Source organism: Bos grunniens, chromosome 22, assembly GCF_055505025.1.
Source record: "Bos grunniens cultivar Pamir isolate PY7600 chromosome 22, Bosgru_T2T1.0, whole genome shotgun sequence".
Taxonomy (NCBI): Eukaryota; Metazoa; Chordata; class Mammalia; order Artiodactyla; family Bovidae; genus Bos; species Bos grunniens.
In genome coordinates, this window is record NC_141186.1 from 48,349,930 (window position 1) to 48,362,305 (window position 12,376).

Below are 12,376 nucleotides of genomic sequence, written 5' to 3' on the forward strand. Positions count from 1 at the left end.
TGTATATTGCAGTAGTGATTCAAGAAGTTTTGCAAAGGAGATGAGACCCTTAAAGATGAGGAGCTTTAAGCCACTGCTCTCCTCAGTGACTGGCCATCGGAAGTTGACAATGACCAATTGAGAGGATCATCAAAGCTCATCCTCTTAAAACTACAGAAGAAATTGCCGAGGACTTCAATGTCGACCATTCTGTATTCGTTTGGCATTTGAAGCAAATTGGAAAGGTGAAAAAGCTTGATAAGTGGGTACCTCATGAGATGACCACAAATCAAAATACCGTCATTTTGAAGTGTCATCTTCTCTTATTCTATGCAATAGTGAACCACTTCTTGATTGGATTGTGACGTGTGATGAAAAATGGATTTTATATGACAACCGGTGATGACCAACGCAGTGACTGGACTGAGGAGAAGCTCCAAAGCACTTCCCAAATCCAAACTTGCACCCAAGAAAGGTGATGGTCACTGTTTGGTGAACTGCTGCCTGTCTGATCATTACAGCTTTCTGAATCCTGGCAAAACCATTACATCTGAGAAGTATGCTCAGCCAGTTGATGAGATGCACTGAAGACTCACAAGGGTCGAACACGACTGAGCAACTGAACTGAACTGCACAGAAAACTGCAATGCTTGCAACTAGTGTTGGTCAACAGAATGGGACAAATTCTCCTCCACAACAACACCTGACCACGCGTCGCACAACTAGCATTGGGCTATGAAGATTTTGCCTCATCTGCCATACTCACCTGACCGCTTGCCAACCAACTACCACTTCTTGAAACATCTTGACAACTTTTTGCAGGGGAAATGCTTCTACAACCAGCAGGAGGCAGAAAATGCTTTCCAAGAGTTTGTTGAATCCCAAAGCATGGATTTTTGTGCTACAGGAATAAGCAAACTTATTTCTCATTGGCAAAAATGTGTTGATTCTAATGATTCCTATTTTGATTAATAAAGATATGTTTGAACCTAGTTATAATGACTTAAAATTCATGGTCCAGAACTGCAATTACTTTTTCACCAACCTAAATGTTTTAGGTTTCTTAGTTGGGCTTTGGTTTTTCTCGTGATTAACTTGAATTTATGCATTTTGGTTTATGCACTTCTTTGTCCCACAGTAAGAAACCTGGCTCTCATTATTTAGTACATACGTACAGGATTTTCAGAATTGCAGACTGCAGCGTTTGTGACTATATAATTTGTCATTTAAATTAGGGCACTTTTGAGAGAGAGAGGAGGCATTATTAGTTATTATTCAGAGATAACAGGTGTAAACACAGACTGTTTCAGGGAAACTGGGAAATATGGCTCCCTCTGTATGGTATGTATTATACATATTTATTATCAATATAACTTCTGTTTGTCCTTTACTTTTTCTAGCTTCATGAATTTTCTTCTTTTGAATGATTAAGAAATCACTCTTGAAATCTTAATGTGTTGAAGGTTGTTAAAATGGTGAACATTCAGTGGTCTGTATATTTAATAGAAAGCATATTCTATAATCATGATAGACAGCTTTCGTGGAATACTGACTTCTCTTAAAGCTCCTTCAGGGTTGATGGGACCGAACAGCATTGCTAGTCCCTGTTTTGTTTGGATTACTCCTGTGAGTTAGAACTGAAATTTCTCAGATTTCCCTTGAGAAGATTTTATTGCATTTAGTGCTTTAGAATGGTAAGTCTTAAAGAATGTTGGCCAAAGAAGTACTCATTAGATGTTTTTCTGGTGTTTAATAACATGTCTCTGTTCAGGTGGACACACGTTTGCAAAATGGATTTGCTCCTGGGATGAAACTGGAGGTGGCTGTGAAAACTGACCCTGAAACCTACTGGGTTGCCACCATCATTACCACCTGTGAGCAGCTGCTCCTCCTCCGCTACGATGGCTACGGGGAGGATCGCAGAGCAGACTTCTGGTGTGACATCAGGAAAGCTGACCTCTATCCCATTGGGTGGTGTGAACAGAATAAAAAGACCCTCGAAGCCCCAGAAGGTAATGGCGATACGTCATATCCAGATGTGATGTGGTATTGATATAGGAAAATTTAGGCTGTCCACAGTCTTAAGATTTTCACATCTCCTAAGCACATTAGTCTTCCTAACTTCTTTGGGTTAGTATTTTGAATGAGAATATTTATAAGGAATAATATAAATTTCCATTAGAAAAAATTATTTTCTGTGCTCCTTACAAGCCTCAATCTTTTATGACATTCATAGGGAGCATCAGTTGTTTACCATCCTGTGGGTGTGTGAGGCTCTCTGAGTTTAACTTGTAGGTCTGGCTGTCTTAGAGTACATTGGGCCAGGTTGTTTCTCTTTCTGATTTTACTGTCCTCCCTCCTATTACCTTCAGACAGTCTGGGACCTGTGAGCTTTTAAAGTAAACCAGCTGAAGCTCCCTTTGAGGAAAGAGCCCTACTGGGAGTAGAATCCAAATTAAGCAGGACAGAGACAATAGGACAAAAGGAAGAGAAGAGTCATATAAACATGGAAAAAGGAAAGAGATGGCCTTAAGAAAATTTAGACCGTATATGCTTTTCTTCCAGCTTCTTATTTTGTTATATTGATAATTTTAGATTTACAGAAATATTTCAGATTTGCACAAATATAGAAAATTCTTGGGGCCTTATTGTCAGCTTTCCCCAAATGTTGGTATTGTATCACATTTACTTTATCCTCCTTTCTTCCCTCTCTGTCTTTGTCTCTCTCTTTTCTCTCTCTCTCTCTCTCTCTCTCACTCACACACACACACACACACACACACGTATCTTTTTAATGAACCATTGAGAGTCACTTGTAGACACAATGCCTTTTTTATTTTTTTTCCTTTTTACTCTTAACATGAGAATACACCTCTAAAAATGGACATTGATGAACACAGTAAAATAATAAAATCAGGAAATTAGCTTTGATATAATACTGTTGTTTAATCTATAGAGCTTGTTCTGTTTTCATCAATAATGTTTTTATAGTAAAATGTTCCTATAGTAAAAGAAAATCCCAAGTCATTTGTTACATTCATTTATCATGTCTCCTAAAGATTCCTTTAATCTGGGGCAGTTCCTTAGTCTTTTGTTCCAAAGTCTTCCATGACTTTGACATCTTTGAAAGTTACGGGCCAGTTTTCCCACTAATGTTCATTATGTCTTGGATCCAAAACGTTCATTATTCCCCGTATCTTTTCCTTGTCCAAGATTTCAGTATATTTGGCTGTCATCTTTTTAGTTTCCTTAACCTTTCTTTGTCTTCCTTGATGTTGACATTTTTGAGGAGTATAGGCCAATTATTTTTTAGCATGTGTCACAATTTAGGTTTGTCTGATGTTTACTTACATTCAGACTGTGGACATTTGGTAGGAAAAAATGCAGAAGTAATGCTGTGTCCTTCTGGTGCATGATGTTAGGAGACAACATGCTGTTAATTTGTCCGGTCACTAACTTGTGATATTAACTTTCATCACTTAAGTTGATATATTCCAAATTTTTCCACTGTAAAATTACTTTTACCATTTTTAATTAGTATCTTGTGGGCAGATACCTTAAAATTATGTTAATATCTCTTTAGTCTTTAAACATCACCCACTATTTTTGGCATCCATTGGTAATTTTTATCTGAAACAGTTACTACTAATGCTTAGTGAGTGTTTTTTTCTAATTCCTTCTACATTTCATAATTGGCTTTCTACTACAGAAAGGGCTTTCCCTTTTCTCCTGTTTACACACATGTGTTTGTGTATGCATCTGTATTTATGTATATATGTCAGTGTAGACTCATGAGTCTTACTCAGTGGATTATGATCCTTGCTGTCATTATTTATTTTGATGATCACACTGTCCTAGATTTGGCCAGTGGACACCTCTTCAAGCTGGCAGATGTGTCCCTTGCTATGTTCCCATTATTCTTTGAATAGTTTCTTATTCAGGAAACTTTCCCCTGCCTCAACCCTGAAATCAGCCATTTCTCTAGGAATCCCTGGTGATTTTCTTTTTTTTTTTTTGTATTTTGAAGGATGATATTTACAAATGAAGATCTGAGTGTTTAGACTCCTGGGGTTTTTGTGGGCTTCTAGCTGATCATTAACATTCTGTGAAAAAACAATGTAAGAGAAAGTTCTGGAGACATGAAGTTACCTGGCCCACTATCTCAAGAGTATAGCAAAATCACCTCATTTAAACATGAACAACAGGAAATGATTTCTGTCAAGTCTCATACAAGGTCAAGTTATAATTTTTTAAAAAAGGCAAAAAGGAAGAATAAAATCCTTCCAGAGAAACATAATCACAAAAGAGGTGAACACTGTATCAGACAAAAACATTTCAAAACAGGATAAAAGAAAATAGTAACTACAATAGAGCAGTGAGAAAACCATAAATAAAATTTATAAAAATTAGAAAATGAACTGACTAGAGAAAAGGAAGATTTGGAAAAAAAAAATAGAAGTTAGACAAGAACTAGAAGTTTAAAAATAGTTGAAATGAAGACTAAGATGAAAACAGGAGTGACTCAAGCATGAGTAATGGAACAGAAAGAGAAGAGGAAAAAGAAGAAAAAATTTTAATTAAAAGAAATAAAAAGGACTTGGAGAAAATAATATAGGTTGGCAAAAATAGACGTCCCTGAAGATAAGAACCAAAGCAATGAAATAATAAAATACTGTAAACTATAATTTAAGAAAACTATGGAAATCAAATAGGATGTAAAAATACATATTGAAAGGTTTCACTATGTACATGGAGAAATCAAATGAGAACAGCTACATCAAGGTGTGTATTAAACTCTAAAGCAGAAATGGATCCCTTGATCATTTAGGCAAAAAACACTTAAGTTTCTTGAAAAGTTAAGAAAACAAGATTGTCACCAGACTGATCGACAACATGCTTTATGCCAAAAGATGACAGGGTAACATATTTAAGAAATTCAGTAAAAGAATATACAAGGCCAAGATTTTATGTTTAGCCAAACTGAGCTTCAGGTGTAAAGGCCACATGTTAGGAATATGTAGAGACCCAGGGAATATTGTTCCCATGAGCCCTTCCAAAGAAATCCACTAGAGAATGAGCCACAGAAAATCAAACAAATGAAGAAATGTTAGTGTGACAATGGTTAGTGAAACCCTAAATGACTCTTGAGAGTCCCTTGGACTGCAAGGAGATTCAACCAGTCCATTCTAAAGGAGATAAGTCCTGGGTGTTCATTGGAAGGACTGATGCTAAAGCTGAAACTCCAATACTTTGGTCACCTCATGTGAAGAGTTGACTCATTGGAAAAGACCCTGATGCTGAGAGGGATTGGGGGCAGGAGGAGAAGGGGACGACAGAGGATGAGATGGCTGGATGTCATCACCAACTCGATGGACGTGAGTTTGAGTGAACTCCGGGAGTTGGTGATGGACAGGGAGGCCTGGCGTGCTGCGATTCATGGGGTTGCAAAGAGTCGGACACGACTGAGCGACTGAATTGAACTGAAATGTATATATGGCTATAGAATTTAAAGCTAAAAGATGGTTATAAGAGAGACAACATAAATACAGTATAGCTGTAAAAAACATGGGACCACAGTGGAGAGAACAGGTGAATGGTGGTATAAGCTTATTCATCCTCCCTCCCCCTTTGAAAACAGGGTTATTGCCTAATAATTTAACTGATTACCTTTCGTGTGTGAACTGGGAGTAAAATGCTGTTACGTGAAATGAGATGCTGAAAGAGAGGAGAAAAAGGAGGTTATTGCTAACTTAACGTTGTTTGTTAAAAAAAAGAAATAGAAAATAGTCTAAAATTAAAGAGGACTAGAATTGTTACATAAAGATATAGTATAAACATAACCAGAAGAAAAAAAAGAACCACAGACTTTTCTAAGTGCCAAAAGATAGATTTTAAAAAGAAAAAGTATATATTTAAATAAAATATATCACATAGTGAAAGACTATAGATCCACACAGGTAATTTATGTAATATTAAACAATAAGTCAGCATTGAGGCCATATCTTTGATAATGTAAATAAATTATGTTTATAAATAAATTATATATAAATTAATGGGCTTTCTCTTCTATTAAAAGTACACAATTCAGGTTGGCTCACAAAGTAAAACCCACTTCTGTGCTATTACAGGAAACATACGTAAATGGAGATATTCTGAAAGAATAAACAGAAAAGGATGGACAAAGATACGTAGACCAGGTGCAAATAGAAAGCAGGAGTCTCAGTCTTGATATCTGACAAAGGTGGAATTCAGATCAGAAAGCACTGTAAGAGACAAAGAAGGGTATTTTATTGTTATTTTTCTAATTGAAGTATAGTTGATTTACAATGTTGTGTTGGTTTCAAGTATTCAGCAGAGTGATTCAGTTATACATATTATATAAATTCTTTTTTAGGTTCTTTTCCATATAGGTTATTGCAAGATACTGAATATAGTTCCCTGTGCTGTACAGTGGATCCTCGTTGTTTCTCTGTTTTGTGTGTGCTCATGTATATCTGTTAATCTCAAACTCCTAATTTATCCCTCTCCCTCCCCTTTGATAACTGTAAGTTTGTTTTCTATGTCTGTGAGTCTGTTTCTGTTTTGTAAATAAGTTCATTTGTATCCATTTTTTAGATTCCACGTAAAAGTGATATCATATGATATTTGTCTTTGACTTATGTCACTTAGCATGATTAATCTCTTGGTCCACCATGTTGCTACAGATGGCATTATTTCATTCTTTGTTATAACTGAGTAATATTCTGTTGTGTGTGTATAACAGTATATATCACCTTTCCAAAGAAGACTACTTCATAGTGACAGAAGGTACAGTCATTAAGAAAAAGAAACAGTCTATCTACATACATCAAAGGAGTGGTCTCCAGATGCTTTGTTACATGAATAAAGAAAAATCCATATTGAATGAGGGAGGAAGAAGATATATGAATGTGTGTGTGAATTTCATTTTTTAAAAATGCAGGAATACTTTTTTTAATTGAACAACGGTTGAATAGCAGTAAGGAACACACCATTTTAAAAAGTTACCTATAGGAAAAGGAGGGAATAGGATGAAGGGGACAAAGACAAAAGCCAGATTTTCTGAATGTAACTTACTTTGTAGAATTGAATTTTGAACCATGTAAATATTCTATATAACTTGTGAAAAAAAGTTTTAAAAAATGCAAATAAATCTGTGTTTGGAGCTTGTGAATTAACTACCCAAAATAGAAAAACTATTTCAATGATTTTCAAATACAGTAATTTAAATGTATGTCCCTGTGGGGAAAGTTACCTGTGGAGAAAGAACGGAATAGGATGAAGGGAACAAGGATAAAAGGCAGTTGTTGAAACTACCGTACATGGGGATTCATTATATTATTTTCTCTACTTTTCGGTATGTTTGAAAATTTCCACAATAAAAAAGTAGCTTATTTTTGAATAACATTATACTGACAGTGATACTTACAGTGAGTTGGGCCCGTTCTCCTTTTTTTTTGGATAAAACTAACCAGGAAGTAACTCATATCTACAGGAGTATTATTTTTAAGCTCTCAAAGAATCAATATGTTGGGCTCTTACATATTAAAAAGTTAAATGCATCTCTAAACCATTTTCACAGAGTTAGTTTTCTGTATTCTGTGTGGTTTACTTTCTTTGTGTTTCGTGGCTGACAGTATGATTCCGTCATCTAGGCATCAGAGATAAAGTGTCTGACTGGGATGAGTTTCTACGGCAGACCCTGACCGGAGCATGTAGTCCTCCTGTTCCACTGCTAGAGGGCGTGAGTATTATTGCTTCCAGAATCAGGATGGAAAACTAATGTTCCTCTTCAGGGAATCTTAAAATGGCTTGCTTATTTACCACTCTGAGTCAGTTCAGCATTACTACTACAAACCCAGGTGTAGGTCTTAAGGGTGTAAACTTACCCTCAGGGGTTGTAAACTGGTGGCTTGCTCAGAGCCTAGAATGTTTTTTAATTGGTTGCAAACACATAAAACGCTGTAGTTTTCCAGATTCTTTCACGCAGCTTGGAAATGTGGCCTTTTTCAGCTCTCACTTGGGACTGAGCCAGGGTTGAATCTTTTGGTGTGGACATGTGTAACTCCCACACCAGGTGACTTGAGAGACCCCTTTTCTTTTTCCCAGAAGATCCTGCAGCACTACCTACCTACTTTCAGCAGTTCTTTTAAATTAGTGTAGCTTTTGGGCTTTTTGGTGAATATAGATAATCTTATTTTTGTGAAATGAATTTATTGGTTATGATGTTTCTAATTTACATTTTGTCTCTGTTATACCAGCAAAATTGTTTGTAGCATATGTGAAATGTGGTTTGTGAAGGTTCCAATGTCTTTACATCCTTACCAACACCTGTTGTTCTGTTTTTGGCTATAGCTGTCCTATTGTGTGTAAAGTGGCTTCTCACTTTGAGTTGCATTTCCCTAATGACTGGTAATATTGAAAATCTTTCTATGTGCTTCTTTTTTGGAGAAGTATCTGCTCATTTTAAAATTGGGCTATTTATCTTTTTATTATTGGCTTGTAAGGGTTACTTATAAATTCAAATTACAAGTCTAGATCAAGATATATGATTTTTAAAATGTTTTATCCTGTTTTGTAGATTGTTTTTTCACTTTCTTGAAGATATTGTTTGTAGAACAAAAGTTTATTTCGATGTAATCCAATTTATCTTTTTTTGTCTTAATCTTTAAGAAGGCTTTGCTTAACTCAAGGTCATAAAGGTTTGCTCCTATATTCTGAATGTTTTATAGTTCTAACTCTTATATATTTGATTCTGTGATCCATTCACAATTCCCCTTTTAAGCTTGATTGTTGAATTTGTTTCTAGGTGATCTTTATATTTTATACACGCATACCTCAATTTATTGTGCTTCACTTTACTGTGCTTTACAGATACTGCAGTTTTTACAAATTGAAGCTCTGTGGCAACCCTTCTTTGAGCAAGTCTGTTGGCACTATTTTTCCAGCAGTGTTTGCTTACTTTGTGTTTCTGTATTACATTTTGGTAATTCTCACAATGTTTCAAACTTTTTCATTATTATTATATTTGTATGATCTCTAATCAGTGATCTTTGATGTAACTATTGTATTAAGTTTTTTGTTCTGTATTTTTAAATTAAAGTTTATGCATTGTTTTTTTAGACATAATGCTATTGCATACTTAATAGACTAACTATAGTACAAACTTAATTTTTATATATACCAGGAAGCCAAAAAATTAGTTTGGTTCACTTTATTTCTATATTTACTTTATTGCTGTAGTCTGGAACTGAACCTGCAATATCTCAGAGGTGTGCCTGTACTCTGACACATTTAATTACGTTTAGTCAGGGTCTGGCTCACCACTCAGTAACATATGAATAAATGAATTAATCTGCTCTGTAATGACTTTGATTCAGCCATTTTTATCTTTAGTTGTGAATGTGTGCCTTTATTTGTTCATGTGTTCTTTTGCACATATATAAATATGTAATTATCATAGAACAGTTCTTAGGAGGAAAAAAATTAAGTTTGAACATTAAGAAATGATGACATGATATATTGAAATCACCCTTTTTTATTTCTTTTTTCTAGTTTTTAGTAGTATATCTAAAGAATGAGAATTAAACTTTTCCTTTCGTTGAGTGTATTCAAAACACTTACTCTATTATTCGTAAGAGCATTGTTGTGAAATGAGTAAAACATCAGAAATAACTGAAATCCCATCAGTATGTAAGTGGATAAACTACTGCCCAAGTATAATAGAGAATATCAGTAAAGCAGATTAAAAGAATGAGGAAGATTTGTATGTGCTGTAATAGAAAGATAGCTATAAAATATTAAGTGATACAAACACACTGAAAAACAATATATAGTTTTCAAAAAATACAAGAGAGAGAAAAAGATAAGACATGGATGGATGTTGACTTGGGTGTAAAAAACCTATTCTCACAGAGTGTTTGCCAAAGCATTTATCGTGTTCTTTCCTGGAGGTGGGTTGTGGGTGATTTTTACTTTTGTCATGTTTGATTTTTTTTTTTTTAATGATGATCATACTTGGCTTTTACAAAGACTTAAGTAATGATGATATTTTAAAAATTCTTTCTAGATGAAACTATGTAGCATAGTCCTAGAGATAGAAATCTTTTAGAATAGTTCTATTGCTTTATAGTAAATTTTCTTTAAGGTAGATATTTTCACATCACCAGAAATAATACTATACAGACTTGTCTAATATTAGGCGGTTCAGCGTCCCTAGCTTTGAATGGATAAGAATATAAAAGCTAGTTTGAGTTCATTTAAAACTTGACTTTTAAAAATATTATGTTACCTCTCATAAAATCATTTTGCTTTTTTACCTATAGCTCCGTAACGGGAGGAATCCTTTAGATCTCATTGCTCCAGGTTCCAGGCTGGAATGTCAAGCTTTCCAGGACTCTTTAAGTACTTGGATTGTTACTGTGGTAGACAACATTGGGGGAAGGCTGAAGCTGCGTTATGAAGGACTTGAGGGTTCTGATAACGTTGAACATTGGTTGTATTACTTGGATCCGTTTCTTCATCACGTTGGTTGGGCTGCTCAACAAGGGTATGAGCTTCAACCCCCATCAGGTGAGGAGCAATACAACATTTTTCTTTTAATATTGGGCATTATTGTTTATTAATATCAATGAGACTGAAAAATACATTATTCTGCATGTTACAAAAGCCTTTGTTGATTTGCATAATAGAAGTATTGCAAATGTATATGGAATATGTAAATGCCTTTTTTTTTTTTTGGAGGGGGGAGCTTTGTTGCCTTAGTAATTTGCCACACATACTGATATACCTTCTGCCCCAGCTTTTACTGACTTCTGCCCTAAGTTATACTGACCCCTTACCAAAACTGAAGAAAAGTTCTCTAAGTAGCATTCAAATAGACGTAGGAGTAGGACAGGTCTTGAGTTCAAAGCGGATTATTGATTAAAGATATTCCAGTTTAAAAAAATGAAAAACTTTAAAAAAAAGATATTAAAATAGGAGTTAATGTTGAAATCACTCGCATTCATTATTATATACCGCAATTTGGATGTTGTATTATTTTGTGGACTGGAGTAATCCTTATGGTCTCATGATAGGTGTTTTTACTCAACTACTACCCAGGTTCTGAACAGAGGACACAAGGTACTGAAGTTTAAGTAGGACTGCTCTGAGTAAAGACGGTATAAGTGGGCTTGAACCCCTCCCTTTTCCCAGGGGAAAGTGACTTTTTTGTTTATGTGAATGATTTCAGAGCAGTTATAAAATTTGTAAGTTCTCAGATCACTTAAAGCATCCTGTCTTGTTTTAACTAAAGCCATCAGACATCTGAAAAATGAAGCTGAGTGGCAAGAGATCTTGGCCAAAGTCAAAGAGGAGGAAGAGCCATTACCATCTTATTTGTTTAAGGTAAAAACAAAAATGTGGTAGATAGGGACTTGTCTTCTCACAGTAGAGTACAGCAATATGAGGAAGCTGCAAAGTGTGAAATAACCCCTGGTGTCAGTGAGAGCGCTGTGATGACTGAAGGAGACGAAGAGGTTTCAAGGCTGGAGTGATGATCATCCTTCCTTTTTACCTGAAGGTAGTCTAGGTTTTCTCCCAAATGCTCTTAAAGCATTCTGAGTCTTTTCTGCTTTTAAACTACATAGCCCTGACTTGTATTAAAATAAGCTTGTTGTTTTCTGTGGATGGTCCTTGTGTTCCAAATGTAGTGAGTAGGAGTGCTTGCTCCCTTTGGTTTTCTTTTTTTCCTGAATAGTTTTTTCTAGGCTAGGAAGATAATTACAGGACTAGATTATTTAATAGAAGCTGGACAGTTTCATTATTTTAATTAAGAGTAGTTTTCAGGACTTCCCTGGTGATGCAGTGGATAAGAATCCACCTGCCAATGCAGGAGACAAGCGTGCAATCCCTGTTCTGGAAAGATCCTACATGCCATGGAGCAACCAAGCTTGTGCACTGCAAGTACTGAGCCTGTAGTCTAGAGCCCAGGAGCCACAACTAATGAGCCTGCATGTTAGAACTACTGAGGCCTGTGTTCCTAGAGCCTATGCTCTATAACGAGAAGTTACCACAGTGAGAAGCCCACACACCACAACAAGGAGTAGCCCCCGCTAGAGAAAGCCTGTAGGCAGCAACAAAGACCCAGTACAACCAAAAGCAAGTAAATAAAAAATTTAAAAAATGAGTAGTATTCAGCTATATGTTAGCGTAAAGTAAATGTGAAAATACTATATTTTATTTCCTCTTGGCCTTTGCATTTCAGGACAAGCGAGTGATCGGCACTCATTCATTCTCTGTAAATATGAAATTAGAAGCTGTGGACCCCTGGTCTCCTTTTGGCATCTCTCCTGCTACAGTTGTTAAGGTAAAATGGAGGCAACTATCTTGGTAAGAA

The 12,376-nt window shown here is 35.6% G+C and overlaps 1 protein-coding gene across 16 annotated transcripts in view; it reads left to right on the top strand.

The window, feature by feature from the left end:
* The window catches only part of SFMBT1 (Scm like with four mbt domains 1), a 116,990-nt gene that overhangs the window by 80,000 nt on the left and 24,614 nt on the right, over positions 1 to 12,376 (top strand). For all 16 annotated transcript variants that reach the window (XM_086367619.1, XM_086367624.1, XM_086367628.1 and 13 more), the window contains 5 exons: positions 1,751 to 1,991; positions 7,653 to 7,741; positions 10,323 to 10,569; positions 11,294 to 11,385; positions 12,245 to 12,346. In XM_086367619.1, the coding sequence (XP_086223745.1) occupies positions 1,751 to 1,991; positions 7,653 to 7,741; positions 10,323 to 10,569; positions 11,294 to 11,385; positions 12,245 to 12,346 (771 nt within the window). The remainder of the gene's footprint in view (positions 1 to 1,750; positions 1,992 to 7,652; positions 7,742 to 10,322; positions 10,570 to 11,293; positions 11,386 to 12,244; positions 12,347 to 12,376) is intronic.